The 27,246-nt window shown below is 44.1% G+C and overlaps 2 protein-coding genes across 5 annotated transcripts; one reads left to right on the forward strand and one right to left on the reverse strand.

Moving 5' to 3' along the window:
- Window positions 1–271: 271 nt before the first annotated feature.
- ppp1r12a (protein phosphatase 1, regulatory subunit 12A) lies at window positions 272–21,214 on the reverse strand. 4 transcript variants are annotated; one of them, XM_077709607.1, is made up of 26 exons: window positions 20,706–21,214; window positions 12,831–12,961; window positions 12,426–12,544; window positions 11,012–11,171; window positions 10,187–10,331; window positions 10,045–10,119; window positions 9,885–9,976; window positions 9,634–9,800; window positions 9,447–9,571; window positions 7,437–7,667; window positions 7,276–7,367; window positions 6,822–6,935; window positions 6,449–6,601; window positions 5,947–6,288; window positions 5,594–5,684; window positions 5,342–5,515; window positions 5,123–5,264; window positions 4,941–5,062; window positions 4,792–4,851; window positions 4,415–4,434; window positions 4,218–4,344; window positions 3,948–4,052; window positions 3,834–3,881; window positions 3,418–3,451; window positions 2,999–3,049; window positions 272–1,589 (listed from the first exon to the last, which is right to left on the reverse strand). In XM_077709607.1, exons 1-25 carry the CDS (start codon window positions 20,940–20,942, stop codon window positions 3,018–3,020), a joined length of 3,138 nt encoding a protein of 1,045 aa, XP_077565733.1. In that variant the 5' UTR covers window positions 20,943–21,214; the 3' UTR covers window positions 272–1,589; window positions 2,999–3,017. The 4 variants fall into 4 exon arrangements, with proteins under 4 accessions (XP_077565733.1, XP_077565732.1, XP_077565734.1 ...); XM_077709606.1 differs by lacking the exon at window positions 3,418–3,451 and having other exon boundaries at window positions 20,706–21,213; XM_077709609.1 differs by lacking the exons at window positions 272–1,589; window positions 3,418–3,451 and adding an exon at window positions 2,121–2,466.
- A 3,755-nt stretch (window positions 21,215–24,969) lies between these two features.
- Window positions 24,970–26,322, forward strand: rps16 (ribosomal protein S16). Its single transcript, XM_077709640.1, has 6 exons — window positions 24,970–25,085; window positions 25,176–25,227; window positions 25,674–25,775; window positions 25,846–25,942; window positions 26,009–26,056; window positions 26,133–26,322. The coding sequence occupies exons 2-6, from the start codon at window positions 25,180–25,182 to the stop codon at window positions 26,276–26,278; spliced, it is 441 nt and encodes a 146-aa protein (XP_077565766.1). The 5' UTR covers window positions 24,970–25,085; window positions 25,176–25,179; the 3' UTR covers window positions 26,279–26,322.
- Window positions 26,323–27,246: the final 924 nt, after the last annotated feature.

Below are 27,246 nucleotides of genomic sequence, written 5' to 3' on the forward strand. Positions count from 1 at the left end.
AGGTTGTGGAAATCGTTCGGATAAATCTGGAAAGTAATCAAGAAGAACCAGTCTTTAGTACTTTGGCAGGGAAAGGCGACAGATTGCTGCCACCCTTCCCACTTCAAATTCATGGGACACCTACAAGTCATAACATACAAACGCAAAATTGTTGCACTCTTGTGGTGAGATTAAATACTGCAGGTTGCCAACCTATTTCCCAAAAATACATTTTAAATATTTTCTATTAAGCCTGGTATTTTTTTTTTTAAAAAAGGAGCGAGACGTGTACTTTACAATGTACAAGTTTATTTTTAATGAACTCTTCAGTGGTTTGTAGTCACAGCACAGCTTGCATGTATTAAGCCACACACCTATTTTACAAGAAAAAGAAAAATGAAAAGAAAACCTAACCAGAGTAGTTCAGTCTACCTGTCGCAACTTCTTCCTTTTTTTTTCTTCTTGGGCAAAAATACGCTTAATAAAAAGGCCACTGAAATGCATAAAAGCTGGTATGGTATATTCACGATGTGATTTGGACTCGCGGCATTGTCGACAGTGCACATAGACTTTTCTGTAAAAAGGTCAAGATTCGTTGGCGACAAAAAACAAAAACAGGACAGCCAAGTTAGCAACAAACTAAGTACTTTTTTCAACACTTTCAGTGAAAAAAAGGAAACAAAAGACTGTCGCTCATCCTGCTTTGAAACCTGGAACACTTAACCTCTGGGAAGAAGAAAAAAAAGTAAAATAAAATAGACACTTGCTTATCCTGTGTAGAATTGGTATACTTTTAATAGTAACAGACTCAGCATGATCTATCAAACAAAAACATACAGCCTTATGTATAAACACATATGTTTTCTATATATATGTATTTACACATAGCTTCACTCAGTACCTGTTAAAACAAGGTGACAAATACAGAGTATAAATGAACTAACACACTACAAGCCAAAAAGAAACGAGGGAAAAAAGTGAAAGAAGAGTGACAAGAGTGATTTCTTTAAAGCATAAAAAAAAAAAAAAATCATAATGCATATTGCACATTTCATCTTTTTTTGTCTGTTTCTTTTCCCTCTGGGTAGTAAAACCAACGGGGAAGGTGACGAGACGAGTGTGCGCGGGTGCGAGTGAGTGCACGCGTAAAAGGATGGAGATAGAGGGAGAAAAAAAATAAAATAAAGACCGGAAGTGGCACTTCTTAGGGACAAAAAGGAGAAACAAGGGAGCACAGCACACTGGCGACAGGAGGAAATAAAAAGGTGACGTGGCACAAATAAAATCAGGTGTTGTCGTCATCAACAGAATAATAATATTAATAATAATAATAATAATAATGACTCTTCCTCAAGAGCAATCTTCTTTATGTACAACTAAGGCTTACTGGTTAAATAGACGTCGGGCTTGTAAACGAGGGATGGTGGGGGCTCTCTCTGATGTCTCTCGCAATTCTAAATGTGCAATTCCATTAGTCACTGGCAGAAGGCGCTAGAGTAGCGGTGTGGAGGTGGCGGTGGTCTCTACTTGGACAGCTTGCTAATGACTCGAATGAGAGCGCCGTTCTCATCTTTTAGCCTCTGGTTGTCCGCTTTTAAGTCAGGCAGCGTCTGGGAAAATAGGGCAAAAATCATATTTTTAAAAAAGGGGCTGAGACGCGTTGGACCACACCAAGTCAGAGAAGCCATGCACGCGAAAAAACGCCGGGACGACACACTGCAAAGAAAACAACACAAAAGGGCTGTCGCCATCACTCTGCGCTGCCATCTAGACAAAAGTATTGGGACACTTCACTTAAAATGGAAGTCATTGATTTTTCAAATTTTACCCACAGACAAATATTGCCAAAAATAGGAAATCTAAAATTGTACACACACAATACACCTGACATACACACGCACACACAAAAAAAAAGGTGCTCGGACGTTTGGTTGCCAGTCTTTTGGTCTATTTTGGTCGCCCGTCTTTTGGTTTGACTGTTGAAGCCAGCTCTCAAAATTATATTCATGAGTTTAATATCCGAGTACATTGACCAGCGACCAAACGTCCGGGGACCAAACGTCCGGGGACCAAACGTCCGGGGACCAAACGTCCGGGGACCAAACGTCCGGGGACCAAACGTCCGGGGACCAAACGTCCGGGGACCAAACGTCCGGGGACCAAACGTCCGGGGACCAAACGTCCGCCGACGGAAAAAAAAAAAGAATGAAAATCAATGGTCCAGCCCGAGCTTTAACTACAAGACCCCCACAAGAAAAAACACCAAGAGCAGGGAGCTGAAAACCAGTCAGGCACCTGGGGGTGGGGACATGGGGTTGGGGCTAGGGGGCTGAAAGCGTGGCCCCGCCTTTAGAGGTCCACGGAGGGCAGCTGGCTGCAGGCGGCTTGCGAGAGCTTCGCCACCACGCGGGCCAGCGCCCGGTTCTCGGCCTGCAGCCGCTCCTTAACCTGACGCAGAGTCTGAACCTGCTTTACCTGGGGGAGGTTCTGGGGGTGGAGGGGAAGAGGAGAGGGGGGCAGCCACATATAACAGCCGCGCGACAACACAAAAACAACAAATGTGGAAGAGAAGAAGAACATAGCCAGAGGAACACAGGAATAGAAGAAGAAGGGAGCGACAGGAGAAGACAAGCAAAGAAAAAGGAAGATTATTAGAAAATGGAGGACAGATTTTGGACCCTTCAACAACACCGTGACCAATGTTCCCTCTAAGCTGTGCGCAATTGTGCACTACTCTCGTCTTTTCTGCGCAGCAGCAATCATATGGCGCGCAGTAAATAAAATCCAAACTTTTTTTTTATCCCTTTCCCCATGAGCGAAGAATGATGATGTCACTCACACTGGTACTCAGTGTGTTCAGGGAGCTGAAAAATGAAAAATTAGAGGGAACATTGATCATGACATTGCTTTTTTTTGTCACACAGTACGGTCAACCATGATGAAAGTCAACAACGGTCATTGACAGGACTACGACACAGTGGTAATGTGAAAGAATGAAAATGTTTTGAGTTATCTTTACCTTGAGTTCTTCCTCCATCTCAGAAATTTTCCTTTGGAGAGCTCGTCTTTCCTGTGGGACGACACAGATTGCCAGAATAAGACTTTGTTTACGTGATAAGGGGCGACAAAGCGTGCCGTGGGCAAAAGGCACACGTGAGGGAGGGAGGCGTCTACAAGCGTCAGCCATCAACACTCTGTGATCAACACGTGTTTGAGGTCATCAAAACCCCTCCCCAGCCTCCATTCTGAAGTAACACATGCGCCATGATATAAAAACACACAAAGAATATAGATATAGGAAATGTCTGGACAAGCGGCGACCTCGGAGAAAAAGACAGAAGGAGATGGTGAAGGTGGCACGCGGCAGCTACCAGTGACATCGGCAAAAAAAAAAGGAATAAATCAATGTTTTTAAATCAAGTGGGCTTCATTTCATACCAGCGAACGGATGATACTGAGGCCTGCTCGTTACCTTTAAATATATTTGAACAAAAAAGGTGAAATAGTTTTATCTCATTTTCTGATGCATGTTAAGACTTAAAAACGGTTATTTTATACTTGTATGGAATTATTTGAATGATTATAAGGGTTGTTTATGTACTATAATCATTAACCGGGTAATAAAAAAGATAAAATTTGACATTTTTTAAGTGAAATCTGTTCACTGTAAGATAAAAAGTTGTTTTAAAACTCTTATTTGTAATACATTTTCTGTAGGATTTTTAATAGTATTTTTCTATTATGACATCACGCACGCAATTCAATTGGGAAAACTTGCAAATTAAAAAGTCATGTTTTGTTTCAATATTGCATAGTTTCAGATTTGACTTTAGCCATGTTAAATGTTGTGTTACCCTTTTCTCCATTTCAAGCTGCGACCTGTCAGCATAGCGTTCTTGCCGCTGAAAAAAAATAAAACAAGAGTCAGAAAGGGAAGAAGAACATGAACCAAAAAACCGAGAAATCACCTGCGTGGCCTTCTCCAATTGCAGTTTCAAGTCGGCCAACTCCAGGTCTGTGTCGCGTAACTGTGCCTTCAGCTTCTCGTTCTCAGCCACGATTTGCTCGTAGAGCTGGGAACATTCCAAAAAAATATCCTTATTTACTCGCATATAAGCCGCCCATGCGTACGTGTTACTGTTAACGGATGCACTTTTTTATATGTATCGTATCTTGTGCTGAGCCGGCCCGTCAGTCAAATATTTAAAGTCAGTTTGCCCAACCCTGACAAAGAGTACCTTCTTGTAATCGGTGGCGTCGTCTTTGTCCAGCCGGCTGGAGTAGGTCCTCCGACTTTCGCCATAGTTGCGGCTGAGCAGGGAGTCGTTGCGGTCCGTGGAAGACACGGTGCTGGGGCCGTCGCTCCTGCAACACCAGTTGACATTAAGGTGATGGATCGGAACCAAAACTGAGAAACTAAAGTCACGTGACTCACCTGGACAACCTGTCCATCTGCTGGAAAAGACAAACACAAAAAAACAGACATTAGAAAATCAAGACAATAGTGTGTATCCTTAAATAAATATTTTAGGTGATTCAGGGAAGTCATTTCTTTAGAAATGTATTATTGGAATATTCACTATTACTGACTTGTGCATATGTTTTTTGGGGTGTGCAATTCCCTAAAAAGTGACCCTTTTAAATGTCTGATTGCCCTTTAAAACAGGAGAAATCCCTTGGAAAATAAAAAGAAGTAAGGGAGGGTCAATCTGGATTCAAGACTATGAAAGCCGGGGTCTCGACTTCCCGAAATAAATAAAAAAATGGTGGGTCTCGCTTGATTTGAAATGTCAAGGAGGCATTTTGTGTCACCTCTCCCTTGATGCTGCCCTCTTCCGAGTCGGACTGCTGTTCGGGGTCGTTGTCGTCGCCCTGTTAAGCGCCGTGACACTTAGTCAGGTAAGGAAGGCGGCTTTTTCCAGATAATATAGAGACATATAGACGGATGGACGGCGTCTTACATCTTGAGTCCAAAAGGAGACGCCGGTGGATCGTCGCTTTTCGCGGGGCCGCCTGCGATCCCGGATGGAGCGAGGCTGAGACTTGTCATCGCCTTCCTTCTCCTCCTCCTTCTTGTCCAATTCTGGGAAAGAAGACATCAGGATTTGTCGACCACAAGCCGTGAATTTCAGCCAGAACCAACCTTTTTCGCTATCCCTGGAGGAGCGGCCATAAGAGGACGAGATGCCCGTCAGGCTGTTGGGCCTGTTGAGCAAGCCGGAGGTCGGCGCGCTGCTCACGCCGGAAATGGAGGACGACGGGGCGGAGGACGTGCTGCGGTAGCGCTGGGCGAGTAAAAAGAAAAAGAAGACCTCCGTTAATAATGCTGCTGGGCTGGAAGGAAAATGCGGCAAGAACGTACGTCTTCGAAGCTGCGATATTTTGGTCGGTACTCGTCGTCTTTCAACTCGAACTCCTTTTTGTCCTCCTGCTGCTGCTGCTTCTCTTTGTCCTGCTTCTCCTCCTCGCGGGTCTTTGTGGGGCGACTTCTGCCGATGGTCTTCTCGGCCTCTTGCAGGTCAGTCAGAGTGACGCCCTAGCAAAAAAAGAGGTGGATTTTTTGTGGTGATGTTTCAATATTTGGTGTGGACGGACGAGGCTCCCATGAACTCACCTGTGTGGACCTCCTAGACTGGCGGGCTTGTCTGGAGCGGGCTTTCCTCTGGGATTCCGACTCTTCGTCTCGTACGGGTGTCAGGTACGATCTAAAAACAGCCGTTTTAATGTTGCGTGGCACTCTTTTGGTCGCTGGTCAAATGGTGACAGAGTTTACTGTTGAAAACAGCTCTCAAAAATATATTAATGAGAGAGAGTTTAATATCTAAGAGAGAAGTTTAATATCAAAGTACTGTTAAATATCTAAGTACTGTTTCATATCTAACTACTGTTTAATATCTAAGTACATTTGACCGACGACCAAAAGACCAGCGACCAAACGTCCGACAGGTGTTTGTTGGCTCCCCTTACCTGCGTCGTTCAGGACCCGTCCCCGTGATAGCGGACATGCCGAAGGTAGTAGCGGTCAACGCGGTGGTGGTGGTGGTAGAGCCAGTGTTTATGGTAGGGATGACGGCAGCAGACTCCCGTTCCTTGTCCTTTTCCCTCTCGGCGCTCTCCTCGGACCAGTACCGGCTGGTTAAACTGCTGGAGCCGGTGCGCGTGGAGGCGGAGCCCAGGCCGGAGAGCAGGCCGCGTTGGCCCGTGGGCGAGGTAATCGATGACGACGATGAAGTGGTGGTCGCAGAGGATGGAGCGCCGGCGGTGGCCGTCGAGGAGCTCAAGTCGTCACTACGTCTGCCGAAAGAACCGCTACGGGGCAGAGGCGCAAATTAACGTGAGGGAGGAGACAAAGCGTGGAAAAGGGCTACGTCGTATTGCTTTTAGGTCAAGAAGTCGGTTGGCCGGCCGGCGCAAACCGCCGATAATAGCAGGGATGGGAAAGCGGCGCGTGGTCATCAAATGGGTGTACCTGCGATAAATGCTGTATGACTGGTAGTGGGAGGAGGGCGGCTGCCAGGGTTTAGCGTTACAGGTGTTAGGGTCCAAGCTGGAGGTGGACGAAGACTTGGCCGGCACGTCCCGCGTGCTGCCGCTCCGCCCTAGCGCTAGCGTGTGGGACGTGCTGACCGTCGAAGAAGCTGGTTAATTGGTGGACACGCGCATACATTCATACAAAACAGAGCACGCCGTGGTTGCAGTCACGTCAACGTTGGTGTGGCAATTTGCAAAGTCCCGATGTGACGTGAATGCAAGACGCATGCGGGCGACTTGGCCAAAGCGCTTTCCGTGATAAGCGTGACAACGTGGCGGCTTACAAGCATCTTTTGCTGTGGGTCGCTTACCTTCGTTGGTAGTTGGAGGTTCTGTTGGAGGAGGTGGTTCCTTCGTTGTTCTTCTGTTCGTCATCCCACCGTCGGCGGGTGTACGATCCGCTGCGGATCAGTGCCCCCGAGTCCCTAAACACATGCCCATACTATTAGAAGTGCCACATATATATATATACTATTATACTTTTTGACTTGACTTTGTACTTTATAATTTTTGACTTGACTTTGTACTTTATACTTTTTGACTTGACTTTGTACTTTATACTTTTTGACTTGACTTTGTACTTTATACTTTTTACTTTACTGAGTACTTTGTACTTTATACTTTTTGACTTTACTTTGTACTTTATACTTTTTGACTTTACTTTGTACTTTATACTTTTTAACTTGACTTTGTACTTTATACTTTTTGACTTGACTTTGTACTTTATACTTGATAATAGCCATTGTCAAACTCCTTGATTTTCACCTGTTTTCCTTCTCGTCGATATCCGACGCACTGGCCAGTCTTCTCGGAATAGTCGGTGCCACGTAGGCCAGGCGAGCTCCTTTGTCCTTTTCCTGCAAAAAGTTTCAAGCTCACGCGAATACCGCCAGCCCGACAGGGCGGGGCATCCCCTGAAGACGCACCTTCTCTTTGTCTTTGTTGTCCAGCGAGGACGAGAGGCGCGGGCTGGACGCCGATCGCATCACCCCAGAGGAGGTGTCCTTTTCCCGCTGTGCCTCTTTGGTGGCCGTGATCTCGGCCAGTGCACCATAGCTGCCCGTCTTTCGCAGGCCCAGGCGCCAAGACGACGGCGACTCGTCCTTGCGGTCGTCCTCTACTTTGGACGACGCCTTGCTGCTGGCTTGAGTGGCCACCTAAAAACAAAATAAGCAGTTCAAGTGACAAATATTAGGAATACTATTCAAGTCATGTCCATCCTCAATGTTAACAATCAGGTATTTGGGACATGCCAATTATTAAGAGGAACACGGATTATTAGTTTGTCTAACTTCACTAGCAGAGGTGGGATGGGCTGAGCCAGACAAATTGTCAAATAACGTTGAATATTTTGGGTGATTAGACGTTTGGTTGCCGGTCCAAAGGTGACAAAGTTTACTGTTGAAACCAGCTCTCAAAATTATATTCATGAGAGTTTAATATCTAAGAGAGAGTTTAATAGATAATTAAGAGTTTAATAGGTAAGAGAGTTTAATATCTAAGTACTGTTTAATATCCAAGTACATTTGACCGGCGACCAAAAGACCAGCCACCAAACCTCCGGTCACGGAGATGCTGACGAAGTCTACCAGTGTGTCAATTCCATTTTTGTCTCCCACCACTGCTTTATTGTAAATCTAACAAGACTTTGTGCTCACTAACAAGCAACACACAAGACACACCGACGCAAAGTGTCAAGCCGATGACGCAATCGCTGATTTAAATGATCAAAACGAGTGGATCCGACGGACGAGTGCATGTCAGTGTCACCCAAATCAGCCAGGACGGTTGTGAGGAGGAGTCTGGGTGCGTTTAGTAAAGGTTCATGAGAAAGAGAGAGAGATAGGGGGGAAAAACACTGGGGGTCCACAGCACCCAACTGGCCTCACCGTGGCTTTTTGGGGCACGAGAGAAATGCCAGTTTTGCGCAAGCCTCGACGCCACAATGCGGGACAGCCCGGCTCCGCAACGCAATCAAACTAAAGCCAACCACCACGGACGACGCAGGTAGGCAGAAAGAAAGAGGAAAAAAAGATAGAAAGAGGAGAGAGAGCTGACTAAGACTGAAGCAGCAGCAGCAGAACAAACACTTTGTAGCAAGGACAGACCTTTTGTTTGAGCTCTACTAACACCACACGGACAACATGACGGCCAATTGCCAAACTTGGTAAACATTGTCTCATGGGGACCTTTTCATTGGAACAAGATTCATGTGTGTGTGTTAGTAGGCTTCAAATGAGGTTTAAAAAGCACATTTGCATGAAAAAGAAATCTGGAAAATCAGGCAACTGCCAACAGCAAAGTGAAATGTCGAGAAAAAGACAGTAGTTCTTGTATTTTCATGTTTTGGAGGGGGATGTCTGTCACCGCCAATAAACGACCAGGAGGTCAATGACACAATTATCCAATAATAATAACAATAACAATACTACTACTAATAAAACTAACTAATAATCATATTAATACTAAATCATAATAACACTAATACTTCTAATACTACAAATACTACTAATCACAACACTAATACTACAAATACTACTAATCACAACACAAATACTTCAAATACTACAAATACTACTAATCACAACACAAATACTTCAAATACTTCAAATACTTCAAATACTTCAAATACTTCAAATACTTCAAATACTTCAAATACTTCAAATACTTCAAATACTTCAAATACTTCAAATACTTATACTACTTCTACTACTTCAAATACTTATACTACTTCAAATACTTCAAATACTTATACTACTTCAAATACTTATACTACTTCAAATACTCGTACTACTTCAAATACTGCAAATACTTTAAATACTAAAACTAATAATAATAATACTAATATCAAAAATAAGAATACTAATAATAATACTACTACTCATAATACTAATACTAATATAATATTAATCATAATATATATCAGTTGTCGGTACCTTCTTGGTAGGCGAAGGAGGGCTGCTCAGCTGATTGGTCGGACTGCTAGGAGAGGACGCCGCCGGTATGTTAGCTGGGGCCGTAGTTGTGCTATTGCTCACCGACACTGAAGATTTGCCCTTATCTAGAAGGAAGAAATACGTTTACACGTGCCGGACAGACATCGAAGATGACGGAAAAACCAACCCGCTTCATTTTCCGACTCGGAATCTTCTTCCTCCTCCTCTTCGCTAGAGCAGCTGGACTCATCTTTCTTTCCTTCCTCTTCTTCTTCCTCTTCCTCGTCCACCTTCTCAGGTTCGAGGGTCTCGATCCTTGGTGCGTTTTTCTCCTGTTCCAGCAGCGTTTCTTTGCTGCATCGGGAACGGATGATTTAGCGACGTCAGTAAAAGCCCACCCGCCGCGACAAATGTCAAACGACTCCCGACTTTGGTTACCTCTTCAGTGACTTCATTGATTGGTTGTTGTCCCCCGTGGTGGTGGTTTCAATCAGAGGGGATTTCTTCTCGATTTTCCTCTCGCTCATCAGCTAAAACAAAGAATAAAAAGTCAACCTAATTTCCAATGGATGAACAATGAATTTGTAGCAACACCTACCAGATTCTGTTTCTTTTGCAGTTCTTCCAAGTAACCCAGAACGTCTTCGTCCGAGACGTCAAAAGGCGTCTGGCCCTGATGGAGATTTATATTGGGTTTTTTTGTAATTGAAAATGTGATGCGTATTTTCGAGTACACAAACCATTTTATTGATGACATCCATCTCGCAAAGGTTCTCCACCAGAATCCGACAGGCCTCCTCTTTGCCCCAGTGTGCTGCCGCGTGTAGAGGAGTCCAGCCGTCGTAGTCTTTAATATTAACATCATACCCTGCTTGAATTAAAAGCCTGCAAAAAAACACAGGAACAAATCATATTTTCCTGCAATGTTTTGCCTTAAAGATAATAACCACATGAGTAGCTTTCCTACCAAGTCAGTATACTATTCAAAGCTTACGTGCATCGTTAACAGGATTTATTTTAGTCTTATCATACATGTTCCTTCTAAGCTGCGTGCCTGTGCAACTACTGTCGTCTTCTCTGCGCAGCAGTAAATAAAATCAAAACTTTTTTTTTTTACTTCTTTCCCCATGATGACGCCGTTTACGCGGCAGCCAGTGGCAGTAGCTCTGTCCACTCTTATGTTTTTCGTGTTTTACAGGATGTTTTACATGAAAAATTAGAGGGAACATTGACATGCACCTGCTTATGGCAGGTATGATACTGGTGTACACCCATAGTGAGCAATGATTGTGTTTCTCACACTGGTACTTAGTGCGCTCAGGGGGGTTGTATTTTCTGCCCAGACCAACATAAAATTAGAGGGAACATTGATCCCACATTTACCACTTTTGTCCAACTGTTCAGTGGTTGGGAACAGCTTTTTTTTAAAAAGATGAGGCCAATTTTGTCAAATAAATACTTGTCACATTAGGTGAACATCTTTTAGGTGAGTTCTAGCAAACTGGCTGCCTTCCCAGACCAGATGGGCAGACAGCTGCAGTCTTCCCGAGGACCCCAATGCTTACTTTAAAACCTCCACATAGCCCTTGGCGGCAGCGACATGGAGCGCCGTTCCCCCGGACTTGGCGTGCCGAGTGTCTTGGATCTGGCCGCTGTTGACCCATTGTCGGGCGTCGCGCAGCATGACGCGCTCTTCCTCCTTGCGGGCCGCCTCAATATCAACACCTTGTGAGAAAGACGACAAAAAAATATTAAGTCTGTTTGAGGTTATGTTTTAAAGCCTTGGTGTTTTGTTGCTTTTCAAGCCTGCGTTCTGTCGACGTGACTCGGAGTTAACAGCCAGTTAAGTGGGTCAATGTGCCGGCGCCATACACACCAAACAGGCCTGCATTGTCTCTCTAGAGACACCTGGGATAGTCTTACTAAACGGACTGACTGTCGGCAATGGACCACAAGACAAAATATATGGCAGGCAATGTTCTCTCTATGAATACAGGGGGAAGATTTGGAATTGTTACAAGGACCCCAGAAAAGTCACACCAGGGTCCAGGCTAATGACCTCTCTGGCTGTTATTTATTTTTGTGGCTAAAAGTGAGTAACTAAAGAAGACAAGACTGAACTAGATGTTGGGAATTGAGCGCTTTCCTGGCGGGTTGTCCCCGTGATCTCTTGGGAAGTTGCCTACACAGAAGTCTATAAAAAGAAGCGAGTCTAATGGCCTTTAAGTAGGACTGTACAAAGTAGTCAGCCAGCCAGTAAGCAAGCAAGCAGAGGAACTGGCAGAAGTTCAAAGCTTGTTTTTTTTTTAAACAAGAGAACAGCAAATGTTCTACCTGAGCATCAGGAAATGATAAAGACAAAATCCAGTGCACCAAAACAATGACACATACGTCGCGTTGAAACATACACTTAGTGTGTTACTCAACAAGCAGTTGCGTAATTCCCGACATTGCTGCACAAAAGGCTTTACGGCAATGTCGACACGCGTTAGGCCAACGCTGTTAAACTCGGGTTTGGTTCGCGGGCTGCATTAATGTCAACTCCATTTCACGCGAGCCATATCATTTTAGATATAATATAATATTTAAATTTTTGGTTTTTGTTGTTGTTTTTTTTAATCGGATTGAAAGCACTGCATCAAAAGCCCTAACCATTCAATTTTTTATAGAACTAAAACTGTCTATTTGAGCTTCATTGGCACAAGTTGAAAATAGGGGTCACTTTTTGGAAAACTGACTATTATGTAAGCGGATGGAAAAAATGAAGCAGGTGACTGACAGTTAATGAGAAATGAGCAACACACTCATACATGCATGACATACTGGATGGGGCCCCTAATCCCTAAACGCTGGCCGCATTTAGAAACTTTGCGATTAAAGTGGATAATGCTTCACCTACAAATGTAAAAATAAAAAAGACTGAAAATAGACAGCCATAAAACAATAGTCTGAAAATTACACGTTTTGCGTTTCTTGTACCTTTGCGGTTAATCTCATTCTGTAGTAGCTCTTCCATGGCTCCTTCTTCGGCAATGTCCAGTGGCGTCTCGCCTTCGCTGTTGACCACGCCCACACTGGCCCCTTGGCTGATCAAGTACCTGGTGATCGAGACATCACTTTCAGTGCTCGGTTTACGAGTATGTTCTAGCACAGGGGTGGACAAACTCTTGGGCCCTAGGGGCCACATTGACTTTAAAAATTTGACAGATGGGCCAGGTTGGCAAAAGATACGATACACATAAAAAAGTGCATCCGTTAACAGTACATATGAAACATAAACAGAAAAAAGGACTAAAGTATTAACATACTCATCACTCATCATTCAAGTATAAAGTACAAAGTAAAGAGATACTCCCACTGGCGGGTTGCTGGTTTGACACTCACTCTGCGATAGCCAGGTAGCCGCATGACGCTGCAGCGTGGAGGGGAATCCAGCCCTCGTTGTCGGGTTGGTTGATACCGGCCCCGTTGGTCACCAGGAAGGTCACCATGTCTGGGTTGTCATCTATGCAAGCCTGCGAACAGAATACAGAAGCTACATGAAACGTAGACTCGTTCATGACGGTAAAATGTGGATTTCTGGGAAAACGTTACGACATTTGCGGATAGTACAAAGTCTCCCATTTGGTTTAAGGGCATTTAAGTCCAAACCTTGGACTAACCACCATTTAGCCTTGATAGGAAACCACTTGTAGGACAAAAAAAATGTGAACGCAAAGCTCAGTTTGCCTTATGATGACCACATCGCACTCCTAAAAAAAAATCCCACTCACCCACCATCAGTCAACACAGCGCCTTGACTGTCTCTCTCTCTTGCTACTAGGGTTGCTATGACAACAAAGTCATTGACAACAGATAGGCACACACACACACACACACACACCAAGTGTGGCCTCACGTTCAGGGCACACGTCGATCCGCCTGCGATCCTTGTCCAAATTTGGTCGCTTTGCACGGCCACAGATGGGAGGAGGATGCCGACATTCTGCGCTCGGTTTCTCTCGTGCGTACGAGAGGAACATCTTCTTCACTCACAGGTGGAGTGCAAAAAAATATATAGATTGAAAAAAAACGGCTAAAAATGAGTCACAATAGGCTTGACCAGGGGTGGGCAAACTTTTGGGGTCGGGGGCCACATTGACTTTAAAAATGTGACAGATGGGCCCGGTCAGCACAAGATATGATACATATAAAAAAGTGCATCCGTTAACAGTACATATGAAACAAACTGAAAAAAGGACTAAAGTAGTAACATACTCATCACTCATCATTCAGGTAAAAAGTATAAAGTAAAGCCATTCAACGGTATGAAAAATGCACACTGAGCCAAGCAAAGGATGGACTGTTTGATTGGCTAACAGATATATCAGTGCATCCATGTAGCCATTAGAAATGGGCAAGGGAGAGGTCAATAAATTTAATGGAAAGGGAGTTCAACTGTGAAAGAAGGACGCTAAAAAGGTCAAAACTATTACAAATCTATTTTGAATCAGCACTTTCTGATTGATTTATATATTTTTTTGCAAAAAAATAGGAACCAAGGCTATCATTGTCTTTTTTTAACCTCACACAGCCAAGGTAAATTCCAATAAACTCCAACATGGGTAAAGAATAGTTAACTTTTTGTCCTTTTGACATAAGAAGGATTTCTGAAGACCAAAGTGGAACCAGTTGGAAAGGATTGACCTTGCGTTATTGCTTATGGAGACAATTTAGATTCCAATCCAATAACAAATTGAGGGTCAAACAACCGCCATGAAGAGATTCCATTTCCCACGCGCTTTCCTTTTTAGTGAATGTATTTTGCTTTTCTGGCCACAAACACTGTTTTTACTCAATGGTGCAGACCACAAAAGTGCCCTCTCCCAGCCCCGGACTGGCATACCAGTGAAGAAATTCCCAGATAAGTATTACTCCTAGCCTCGGGGCTTTCAGGCAATCGGCGGCCTGCCTTTTGGCCACGCCCACTAGCCAGCCATCCTGCCTCTCCTTACGCTTCCACAAAAGGAATTCCTCCTTGCACGCAGGGATCCGAGGGGGCGCTAAACACAAAAAAAAATGTTAGAGTTCAAAGAACGACAAGGAAATTCAAGTTAGGTGGTAGAGAACTCCGTTTTTTTGGCCGGGATCGGGAGGCCAGAGGGTACGAGGGGGGGCTACGGGCGACCAGCTGGGTCCCGACGCACTACCAGATGAGCTCACTTCGAACGTGCGCACACGCACGTTGACTTCTAGCTGCTAGCGAGGAGGACCATATAAGGCCCTGGGATTCCCATGGAAAAAGGAGTAGGATTGAAGGGGTGGGGGGATACAATTTTTTTTTAAAAAGCGGCAAAATCGGCGCTAGGGAGAATCAAATCGACATCAAGACTTCCCAATTGAGTCGATGCTTACAAGGTACACGCACGGCGTGATAAAAAAAAGCCAGGGGAGTGGAATGAAGGCAGCCTCACCGAAGAGGAAATGCGAAAAATAAACAGCCACTTCCTGTTACTCTTCAGGGCCCCGGCGAGCGACACTCTGCCACGGGCCGACTCGCAAAGGAATCAAGGAGGTCCGCCCACGTGTCATTCATTGAACACCTCCTACTCGTCAAACATACCGGAAATGAGATAGTCGAAATGTGACAAGCTTGAATCATATACAAAAGGTGGTGGGGGTGGTTTTGAGTCAATGTGACAGGCCTCATCAATCGTAAAGTGAGTGGCCACATGCAAATGAGCTCAGTTACTTAAGTGTTGCTCATTCATTATTCACTCAGCAGTGAATTAACATTCAATTTAAGTTGACTGGGTGACCTGGACTTCAAGCTCTAGAAAACACTAAGTGTGCTTGGGTGCGATAATTCAGTCGTCTGTCTTTGTTAACCCGCATTCATTAACAAATACTACACACGCTCACTACATTGGGAGGCTTTGGTGGGATATCATCTTGAGCAGACATGTATCTTTTACAGCCCCTCTAACTTTTTTGACATTTTATTTTATTTCTTAATACATTCTTTTTTTACTTGACTTTGTACTTTATACTTTACACTTTATACTTTTTATTTTTACTTTTACTTTTACATTACTTTGTACTAAACATCCACTTGCGTGGACATTTACCAGGCATGCGCGCTCATTGGTAGGAAGGTGGACACGTTGCGTCACTTTGGATTTAAGATCAGCGCAGCTTTGAGCAGAAGATCTAGATTAGGCCGGGAATTGTGGCTTCCATTCTGAGGGTTAAGAAATGGACTTCTCCAATGAGGAATTTGCCATCTCCAAGTACAGGTGTTAGCACTTTCAAGGCGGCTTGTAAAAAAAGCCACCCCTCGCCCCATCGCCGCCATCGTTATTGTTGGAAAGCAAAAAGACAGACGCCATGCCACAGAGTGCTTTGATGAGCTGATGTCATCCGGCAGATATTTGAAAAATGGACGCGCTGCCTAAGGATGACGCCAACGTTGCTTGCAACCCATTTTGGGCCTCGATCAAGTCCTCACGGGTGGCTGGCGGCAGGTTTTGTTCCACCTGAGGAATTCCTTGCTCGTGACCCCAAGAGTACTAGTTCCAACCTGCCACTGCACTACCCCTGAATACTGGGGAACCTCGAGGCCACGTGTTACAATAAAAATTCAACTTCTTTTGTGCTGGCATTACATTATCAAGCTTACGGAATGATTCTGCCGGATGATTACGGGGTCGGACGGTTTGACAAGGAGAGACCTGCCAGTTCCAGACGCGAGAATGTGTGCGCTCAGTCACCGAGAGCTGGCTGGCGACCGAGTCCAAATCTGAGATTCTTGACACTTCTACCTTAAAGCATGAAAACGCCCTCGCAAAGGCCATCTGTTTATGCAAATAAAGACAGGGCGCAGATTGAGGTTGACCTGATTTTGGTTTTAACGTAGCATGCTTAATGACATCAAAATTATGACGGCACGCTACAAAGCTTCAAAACCTCAGCTAGCTCACTAATAAAACACACTTTTAGCATACTAATCAGCCTCATTAGCAGGACAGTCTCAGTCAAGACAACAATACAGGGCATAAAAAGACAAAAGAGAATGAAACCAAGACAAACTAGAACCTAGTCTATTAATTATTGAGGAGAAGTTTTATGTACATTAGCAATGCACCAGTGACTCTCGGGCGAGCGCCTCATTTTGCTAACAAAGGGGAAGGAAATACCTAGATACAGATAAAGAAATGCACAATAGTGTGTCAACAGAAGAAAAAAATGAGAAATTTCCTTTACACCTGAATCAAGTGGATCCATGATAATGAATAAAAAAAGAATCAGGTATGTTAGTTGTTTCCAGGGGTCAAAAGGGGAACCCAATATTAGATAGTCTGAGTGCATTCATGGCCATTGACAGTTATAGACGTGACATAATTTTGACCAGTGATGATCGAAACGATGGCTGCCAGTCTCTACCAAATCAAAAGGGGAATATAAAAGGTTGACTAAAAGCCAAGTGTGACCGATCCGTGGCCACACAAAGCCTTTCGGACTCATTTTTCTCACTGCTGCTAAACTCTGGCAAGCGTTGCCTCTCCATTATGCAACTCCCACTCTGTCAATGCAAATCCACCAACACGCTCGGCTCGAGTCGTCGTCGCCGTGGTGACGGCCAAGAACCAATTTGTGCAGATTTTGCCGGCGCCCACCAAAGGGGACGCAAAACATCATTGGGAGAAGAGCAAAAGTTCAGGTGCGGGTCAGTGTGGAATTTTTCAAGAGAGAGGTGGGCAAGAAGTGTGACCGGACGTTTGGTCGCCGGTCTTTTGGTCGCCGGTCAAATGTTGACAGAGAGTTTACTGTTGAAACCAGCTCTCAAAATTATATTCATGAGTTTAATATCTAAGTACTGTTTAATATCTAAGTACTATTTCATATCTAAGTACTATTTCATATCCAAGTACTGTTTCATATCTAAGTACTATTTCATATCTAAGTACTGTTTCATATCTAAGTACTGTTTAATATCTAAGTACTGTTTAATATCTAAGTACTGTTTAATATCTAAGTACTGTTAAAACTAGCTCAACAAATTATATTCATGAGAGTTTAAAATCTAAATATCTACTGTTTAATAGTACTTAGATATTAAACTCACTCTCTCATGAATCAACAGTAGATATTTAGATATTAAACACTCTAATGAATATAATTTTGAGAGCTGGCTTCAACAGTAAACTCTATGTCACCATTTGACCGGCGACCAAACGTCCGAGCACTGCTAGAAGCGCCGGCTACCTTCATGATAATTGGCTTGATGGAGCTCAACGGTGTGTGGGGACAAGCCTGGGGGTGAGGGGCGGCTGGAGGGTAGGGACAAGCCAAGGGATGGGGAGGGGTTTAGGTGACAGCTGAGGAATGTCCGCGCAGCTCACTCTTTGCCATGGTTTCCAAATACTGTCATGTGAGGAATGCAGAGGCCGAGGCGACGGCGCTCGGGAATGCTGCGCTTCCGAGACCAGTTTAGCAAAAGGGGACGACTGTGAACACATCCCTAAGCTGGGCACTCTTTTTTTGCTCCATTCCTCCACACGTGATGCCCACCTGAAGCAAAACACTAGATGAGTTTTTCCACTTCAAAACACTGGCCAAATGACACACGGAGGGTACCTACTGCCGACGCTGACAGAGCGAAACTTACAAGCATCCTCTATTAGTCATGCTGATCACAAGCACATACTGTACGTGTCACCGTGGTCATAAATAAGCCAGAAATTTGACAGTTGTCATAATCAACAGAAACTAACTACTCAGAATAGCTCAGAGTATATGAGCAAAGTAAATTGACATCAAACTAACTAGTAATTGAAAGCTACTTGAGCTAGGTGCTTCGTAGTTTCATACTTGGAGTCTTGTAATGTTTGCATTACAACGATCATGTGCCACAGTCCTCTCTCTACTTGCATTTCACTATGAAATGCTGCACTCCTTTAAACAAATTTCTTTGCGAGCTTCCATGTGAAGCTGTCTATTTAGAGTCTGTTTATGTTTCATATGTACTGTTAACGGATGCACTTTTTTATATGTATCGTATACATATAATGCTGACCCGGGCCATCCGTCGAATTTTTAAAGTCAATGTGGCCCACCCCTTGGCCTAGCATATGAAAATAAGAGATTTGAAATCACTAGCTTTCTAAGTAAATGTACATTGTTTCCAATGTCACCACTGTGAAGACAAAATTGAGCTCTTCAGAAACAGTCTTTATTGGTAATACTGAAAATTAAACCAACCTGGCAACGCGCAGTTAAATCTGATTGGACATTGAAAATAAATCTAGCATTCAGATTTACCTTCATGCCCGTGAAGAGCAAGACAACTAAATTACGATAAATACTTTTGACGGCGAGGGCCTGATGCCACACACCATGACAGGCGGCTGGCAACTCCTTCCCAACACCAGATTACGGCAGGGCCTCCACAACAAAGCGTGGCCACCGACTGAGTCATAGCCAAAGTTAGCACCACCTCTTGAAACCCAGTCGGGGAAACTTGCCGCCGAGATATTTATAACCGTGCCCCGGTCAACGGCTAACGGGACCGATACGCCACTAGGCCCCGCCTCCCGCCAGACCAATTTGCCAGGCCTCCCTCACTGACCTGAAAAAAATGGTAATGATGGAGACGACTCCAAAGACAACTGGGAAAATCATCTTGACTTCAGAGATTAGCAAAGCCCACCCAGCATAAACATCACATGCTCCACAAGACACGGAGAGTCCAGAGATGGTTATGTCGGTGGGGCAGCGCTCTGTTGTGAGTCATCTCCCCAAAAAAAGGCAAGTGAACTTCATGCAGAAAGAGCAAAGGAGGGCGCATCCAGAAGGCACTGAGGGGAAAATAATTTATTATACATTTCAATATAGGTCACAATATCTGATGGGGACGTACATATACACATGATGCTTCCGAAATGTTAAGAAAATGGAGGGAGGTAGAATGTGTACGTGCACGGTGACATGTAAACTTAGTTATCTTGTCATTTAGAAGGTGATCACTTCATACCTATGTTTGAGTCATTGGTTGAACACTAGAATTTTTGTGTTCTCCAGACTATTTTGAACAAATGTGAATAAACTTAGTCAAAAAGTAAGTTCTTGTTGTAAAATACACCAGATGCCGTTTTGACAGTGAAAAATTTCTGACAAGAAGAAATGAAACTTTAAACTTGTCCATATCATTAAGTCACATGTGAGGATCTTAATTGCAACACTGCGTCTGTCAACACCCTTCATTGTGAAATCTTTCAACATGTTTAACTAGAACATGATATACATATTTGATATTTAATCAAGCTTGCTGGAAGAAGACGAATAAATGGTGACAATCGTCAGGCCAAAGAGCAACCATTTCATCACTTGACTGCAAGGGCAGCTAGCCGGGCTAGCTCAGGGGGGAGATCAACATTTCAAGGGATTTAAAGTACACACTGACATCTTTAAAAAGTCATTTAACGTCTGCTTTACGGGTCAAAGTTACCCGGTGACTAAACAATAATTCCAACCCGATCCAAAAAGAAACCCAAACTCAACGATCGATGATGGCTAAGCTAATGTAGCATTAGCAAATACCTGCTAATGCCAGTCATAATTCACAGTGAAACCAATACAACAATGCGGAATGCTTAATAATAACAACGACAACAACGCACTAAATCATGCAGTAGGCGACACAAGTGTGCGCACAGAACACTATACGATCGCCAACCACTCTTTTGCTAAATGAGTGTTATCAACAAACCGACTTTAGCTGCTACATTAGCCACATTTGACTAATTTTCATCTTTAAATTAGAACAGATCGCATCAGGCGGCAACATTATCCAAAGGAACGTGATCCATTCGTGCACTCTTGCACAAAAAAATATAGGTAAAAGAGTGCAAGATCGAACCAAAGCGCTACATTTGCTGCAATGCCAGCAATTAGACAGAGTCCCTTGACTCTGGCTATCGCCTGGTGTGTTGACGGCCATGAAGTACAGTACCGCGAAGGGCTACAAAAACAGCAACAACACGCTAAAAAACGTTAACTTTGCATGTACGCCAGAGTAGAATGTGCAGCTAAGTAGAGTGTGCAGCTAAAACTTGTCGTAACGGAAGATCGGAGCAGGGCGAGCGAGACTTGAAGCGGCCGTGTTCCGGGCTCGAAGTAAGTAAACAACGGGAGGGGAATGGCTTCCACTTGACAGGTGTTTAAGGGACTTTTGCAGGCCCGGGGAACGGCGATCGCGATCGGTCTACGGGATATACCGACCTGGTGGAGCGCAGTGAGCCCGTCGACGTTGGCGTAGTTGATGTCGGCGCCGCGATCGAGCATTCGCTGCACCTCCTCGGTATCGCCGCTGGAGCAGGCGGCCAGGAACACGGCGCCATCGTCGAACTTCACCTTCGTCTTCTTCTTCTTCAAGATCGGCGGCTCCAGATCCGTCTCGGAGCCCAGCCACCGCTTCAACTGCTCGTTCCTCTTCTGCTTGGCGTCCGCCATCTTCATCCCCCTCCTGTCTCGGGCTTCTTATCTTCCTCCGAGAGAGGATATACTTTATAGTGGCACTATCCCACAGCGCACTGGGGCGTGGGAAGGGAGGGCTGCGCGGAGGAGGTGCAGGGTGGAGGCTGGACGCCTGGACGGCTGGACGGATGGACGGATGGACGGACCGACGGACCGATCCTCCGACCGACCGACCGACTGATCGACCAACGAGGGGAGGGAGAAGGAGGAGCGACCGTCCGAATTCGGCGTCAGCGCGAGAAGAGGGCGGATGGATTGTTGCTTGCTAGTCTCGCGAGAGCGCCCGGATGAAGGCGCTGCAATCTGACGTCATCGCTTGGGGATTATTGACAAGAGAGGGAGCAGAGGGTGAAAGAGAAAACACACAGGGACCCGTGTAGTAATCAGCCATGGAGAGGGAACTGTGGACACCAAATAAGACGAGACAGCTCTTGAAAATATTACATAACCAATATTGACCCTCCTTTTCACCTTTGGATAAATTAAACATGTTTTTGGGGGGATCATACTAAGCACTAGCTTTCAAAATGGTTTGGGATGTATCTGCACATAAATTATTGAATATATCATTGTCTTTGTGTTCATTTTGCACCGCAACAATCTTGACACTTCATTTTCTGAATCGATTATCCTTGCAGGGGGTGCTGGAGCCTATCCCAGCTAACTATGGGCAACCGGCAGAATGGGTGGACAGCCAATCGCAGTGCTCGGACGTTTGGTCGCCTGTCTTTTAGTCCCTTTTGGTCGCTGTTTATGGTGCTAAAGAAACACCTGCTATTTGTAGCATTGCTGCTACAGATAAGAACATCCTCCAATCTGTTGTCTCCTCCATTGAGAGTAATTTCTCTCATTCTCAGAAGATGAAAGCAAGCAGGGGCCACTTCTATCTTGCAGATAACGGCCTTCAACGTCCTAGAGACGCCAAACACAGACGCGGGTGACACGGGGATCATGGGAGTGGGTCGGGAACCTGGCGCTAGAGATAGTTTTGGCGCCACAGTGCACCATTGTCTTCTCAAATTGCTAAAGTGAAAAAAGTTTGTTGCATACTACAACATTTGTTTGACGGTGCCAATCCGATGGGAAAAACACATCCAAGGTAAACAAGCACATGAGTTTTTGGGGAACTTCTGGCAGCAGGTACGAAGCCTCCGCTTGAGCACTGACAGCCTAATAAGACAAAGCTGGGCCAGTGACCTTGTTTCCCTGCTGCTAATAATAGGTCCGAGCTCTGAGCCCAATGTGTTTTTACGCTTAAAAAGCCAGCGTGAATCATCCAGGCACCGCTTGGAAAGAAAATGCTTATGGCTTTCTTGGCCATGTACTACAAAGCACTTCAATGTAAAATATGATATTAGGATGATAAAATGCAGATGCACGCAAATTCAATACAATTATAAACTTCAAACTGATGGAAATAGAAGTGTAAGATTGCTAAAATGCGACACAGCGTGAAATGTTCCGCTCAATTTATGCATCTTGTCTTTTTTTTCATTTCTCATCACAAAACTGGAGTTACCGTGACAACCGGTACTTTCGCATTCTAAATAAATCTGAAGAAAAATCAATTTCTGCTGTTCTTGTCCTATGATCCCTACCTGGGAGACATGCGTGGGCTCGTGGAGTTTTGCGGGAAAATAATCAGCAAAAAAAACAGCCAAATAGATCATATTTAGATCAGACATGGGCAAACTACGGCCCGCTGGGTTTTTTAAGGCCCAAAAGTTTGTCCACCCCTGATTTAGATCATCTATTTTAATTTTTTTCTCCATTATAAAGTCATATTTAAATGTTTCCTTCCATTCCAAAATGGATCAGACGTCTATCATCAGCCATAAAAGAGCTGCAGGATTTTGTCAGGAATCATTTATTGTCCAAAATGCACTCCAAGAAGGGGTTTGGGGGAGGGGAAGAAGGCGCAAAAGGCAGCTCTACGGCTAAAAATAACTACACTACATATATGAACATAAAACGTGGACACAGCATTCCCCAGATAATGGCAGATAACACGCGACAAAATTAAATATGGGCATGCCCACCTTAACCTATAATGATTCAAAACTTGTAAAGATATGTCCATCTGGATTGGTAGGTTAACTCATTGTCTGACTTAAGCGTGACTGGACATTTGGTCGCTGGTCTTTTGGTCGCCGGTCAAATGTACTTGGATATTAAACAGTACTTACAGCGATAAATATATAGATCGACATCCTTTTTTTTTCTAGATATTTTACCATATTCCTGAGAAATTGGGCAGATTAATGTGACCTGAAATATGGGAAGTGTCCTCTTTCATAACAAGCCACGGCAGCTAACCGATGCGCCAATTTTTCGTTGAAACGATGAGGTGAAGTCATCTGCGAGATTTTTTTTCTCCTCCTTTCCCTGCATGATAAGTTTGTCCAAAAACTGGAAGGAGGAAAAAAAAAAGAAAAACTTCAAGGTGGGGGTGCGCGGGAGGAAAGAGTCAACGACATCATCTCTCCGCGCCTTTTAAGGAGCTCTCCAGTGGAGGCCTGACAGTGTTGGCCCACTTTCCCATCGCCGCTTCCCAACCTTTCCTCTTGGGACGCACACGCACAAAAATGGCCTCCATTTTTTTTTTAGGGCCCGATTTGTATCACCGGCAAATTTAGCCCGAATGAACTTGGCTCCCGACATATTGTCAAGCTAGTGACGACAATAAGAAGAAGATTTATAAGAAGTTGAGTGCTTTGAATGCACGTCCCCATTTTCAACCCACTGAGTCATGCGTGACCTTTGACCTCCGACGCACACACACACACACACACACACACACACACACACACTGGCAGAAAGATGACGGAAAATGAGAGGGATGGAAAAGAGAAAGCGGCGAGTGACACCAACAGAGAGGAAGTGCTGCCCCGTGTGTTGCCAAGTTTGGCTGCTTTTGCATTCATTATTTATTTTAAAGTAACTAACAGCACATTTGGACTGCAGGACATTTTACGGGAGTCTGATTTTAAATTGGAGCATTTGGGGAGGTTTACAGTAGTTTAACGTGCAAATAAGGGGCTTTTTCAAGTACTGTCATTTCAATCAGTGCACAGTTTTAAACTACTATTTTTCATCATAAATGATGCGGTAGCACTGTATGTCATCGTTCAATTGATTTGCAACGTTCAATATTTGGGTCCTGCTGCCCAAAAGGCCTGCGGCTATTTCAGGCTCTTCTCCCAGGTATATAAAAGGCAAAGTGTGTTGACGTCAACCCCAAACTGGACTTTTCTGCCCGGTGAACCAAAAAGTGTTTTCCTGGCCTGGTTTCCGAGGCAACGAGGCCGGTGTTTACCTCAAAAGAGGCTCAGGTCGTTCTCCCGTCCTCTTTTTCTACTCTCCCGGGTGAACTTCAATTACCGGACACACGTTTTTTTTTTTTCCCCAGCACGGGGCTGGCCTATTATGGTCAAAGGAGCGGCGGCGGCGGGCCAGCAACGGCAGGTCCTCCGCACTAAATCTCGGCGAGTTTGTCTCGTGCTCACGGCGCTGTGACAGGCTCGGCGGGGTCGCGCCGCCAGGTGATGTGTTTCCATAAGGCCCGCACGTTGAGGAAATGCACATATATGGCTCGCTCTTTATTTACGAGTTTTGACAGAGAGGCGGAAAAGCCGTCCTCATCAAACGCTGCCTGGACGCCGTGAGGCGAACTTGACATTCAGGAAATACGGCTTGGCTTTACAGCGCTTCCTATGTAGACGACCAGGCAGGAGGGAAAGATACGTGGCGGGCAGGGGAGTTGTGTCATTTGTTGGGTCGCCACATGTGGCAGAACATTTACGAATAACTCAAAACTAATTATATCGTGACCGGACGTTTGATCGCCGGTCTTTTGGTTGCCCGTCTTTTTGTCGCCAGTCTTTTGGTGACAGATAAGATGATAAATAGGATGATAAATGTATGGAATATGGATGTGGGAGAAAAGGAAAGTAGTTATGAACTAATAAAGACAATATTTTTGTATTTTAAATGGAGGAAACGCAAAGCATTAGCAAAAGTCGCAAAGCGCTGCCGTAAAGCAGATGACGCCGCCGTACGTCAGTCCCTGATTTTCCGTCCAAGAAACCCCATCGGCCTTTCCGCACGGCAACCTAGTTGACTACGGTATGTTGGCTATCTCCCTGCGCCGTTTAGCACCAAATAAATAAAATTTTCAGCCTTCCCGAAGTAAACATTGTGTCCTGTATGTTTCAGAAATATGCCGGCCAAAGGTCCTCTGCAATCGGTCCAGGTTTTTGGGCGTAAAGTAAGTAAAAGGGATAATATGTTCTCACGTGTGGCGGCTCCGGTGTGGCCTGGCTAGCATTAGCTCGGCCTGCTAATATCAACGAAACTCCTTCGTATTTTAATACATGGTGATTTAAAGGCGGCATCAAGATGTGAGTCTTAACGATTAATAGCTGTGAGGACATCACCATTATTCATCATAATTGTTGCAATAGAATGTAATTTGTTTAAGTTCGCCACTAGTCGGCTAAGATGCATTGCTAGGTTATTAAGCTACAATATTAAGACTTGTTTTAAATTTACTCCTTTTACATTGCGATGTTGACCTCTGTGCGATTATTTAGGGCTATCGAATATTTAGATCAGCCCAATTAGTGTTTACATATCAAACTATTAAGTTTTCCCACGTTCTAATATGACTGATTTCGATAATAAATTTTTGTATTGTTTTGTTTTTCAATATAGAAAACTGCCACTGCAGTTGCCCACTGCAAAAGAGGCAATGGCCTGATTAAAGTAAACGGCAGACCCTTAGAGATGATCGAGCCCGCCACTCTTCAATACAAGGTGAGCAATTCACTGGAATAATTGTCATTAAGTATATTTGTTAACTGTTCTTATCCTATTTTTGATGTAGCTCCTGGAGCCTGTGCTGTTGCTGGGTAAAGAGCGTTTCGCCGGTGTGGACATTAGAGTCCGCGTCAAGGGAGGTGGACATGTCTCTCAGGTTTATGGTAAGTAACTGCAATTTACAATATGGACGATTGGCATCTCATGATTTTTCTATTCTATCCTTCCAGCCATCCGCCAGGCCATATCCAAATCACTGGTGGCGTACTATCAGAAATGTAAGTAGACAATAATAATGCTAACCGCCAATTTTGATCTTCGTAAAATAATGTTTTGTGTCTCTTTTGCTGGCAGATGTGGACGAAGCCTCTAAGAAAGAAATCAAGGACATCCTGATCCAGTACGATAGGACCCTGTTGGTTGCTGACCCACGTCGCTGCGAGTCCAAGAAATTTGGTGGACCCGGAGCTCGCGCCCGCTACCAGAAGTCCTACCGTTAAATGCAGTGTATGTTTTCATTGGAATAAAAATCCAAGAAAAGTGATATTGTTTTCTGTCCAGTTATTCCTCCACTTGTGTTGGTTGCTTCCATGTCTTATGTGGGAGTTTACAATAAAAATAAATTGTTTTCATCATAATTGTGACATTTACAAAGTTTGTTGTTGCCTGGCTTGGGATGGGTAAAATTAAATACCCAGGTCAGTCTCTTGCAACTTACATATTATCCTTGTCTTATTTATCTAGCAGGTTTTGAATTAATAATAATAATTATACATTGGCTTTGTCGTCATCACCAACAACAACAGCCTAATTGTCATCATACCCAGAAACTGCCTATGACAAAATTGGTAGTACTTCTCCGTACGGTGCATTTCTCGGCAAAAGACCCAATTAAGGGATCATTTCGATCTCGTAATAATTTTCCCTGCAAAAGACTCAAATAAGTGATAATTTTGGACTCTTACTTTGATATTCTGCCGTTATTGATACATCACATTAGGGTTGTGACCATAGATGGCACCAAAGGACAGTAAAAAAAAAAGTTCCAACTCAATTAAACTTCCTATTTTTTTTCTAACAAGCAATTGAAATTAAAGTGATACATAAAAAGGTCGGGAACCTTTTTAATGGAGAAAGCCATAAACAATTCCTATTTTCAAACAATTATTGATCCAGGAATTTGAAGGATTGGACCCTGTCTATCAAGAAGTTCTAAATTAAAATAAATGGAATAAAATCTCATTATACCTGTATAATGACAATAAAAGCCTTCAATTCAATTATGATTTTTCTGATCATATTTTATATTTAGTATCATTTTGGGGGAAAAAAGACCCCTGAGCACCAAAAGTGTATCCCTAGCTCTTCCTCATTATAAGCCAGGGGTAGGGAACCTATGGCTCTATAGCCATAAGTGGCTCTCCGCAAATCTGTGTGGTAAAATAAAGAAATTGCTGGTCCCAAACTT

Source organism: Stigmatopora nigra, chromosome 23 (genome assembly GCF_051989575.1).
Source record: "Stigmatopora nigra isolate UIUO_SnigA chromosome 23, RoL_Snig_1.1, whole genome shotgun sequence".
Lineage (NCBI taxonomy): Eukaryota > Metazoa > Chordata > Actinopteri > Syngnathiformes > Syngnathidae > Stigmatopora > Stigmatopora nigra.

What these genes read in the sequence shown, in the direction of transcription:
- rps16 (XM_077709640.1), top strand. Translation starts at nt 25,180, where the DNA reads ATGCCGGCCAAAGGTCCTCTGCAATCGGTCCAGGTTTTTGGGCGTAAA. An exon ending in CCGCCACTCTTCAATACAAG is followed by an intron (nt 25,776 to 25,845) that starts GTGAGCAATTCA and finishes TTTTTGATGTAG; the next exon opens with CTCCTGGAGCCTGTGCTGTT. An exon ending in ACATGTCTCTCAGGTTTATG is followed by an intron (nt 25,943 to 26,008) that starts GTAAGTAACTGC and finishes CTATCCTTCCAG; the next exon opens with CCATCCGCCAGGCCATATCC.
- ppp1r12a (XM_077709609.1), bottom strand. Translation starts at nt 20,942, where the DNA reads ATGAAGATGGCGGACGCCAAGCAGAAGAGGAACGAGCAGTTGAAGCGG. An exon ending in ACCTCCAACTACCAACGAAG is followed by an intron (nt 6,602 to 6,821) that starts GTAAGCGACCCA and finishes TTCGACGGTCAG; the next exon opens with CACGTCCCACACGCTAGCGC. An exon ending in AGGGCAGCATCAAGGGAGAG is followed by an intron (nt 4,435 to 4,791) that starts GTGACACAAAAT and finishes TGTCTTTTCCAG; the next exon opens with CAGATGGACAGGTTGTCCAG.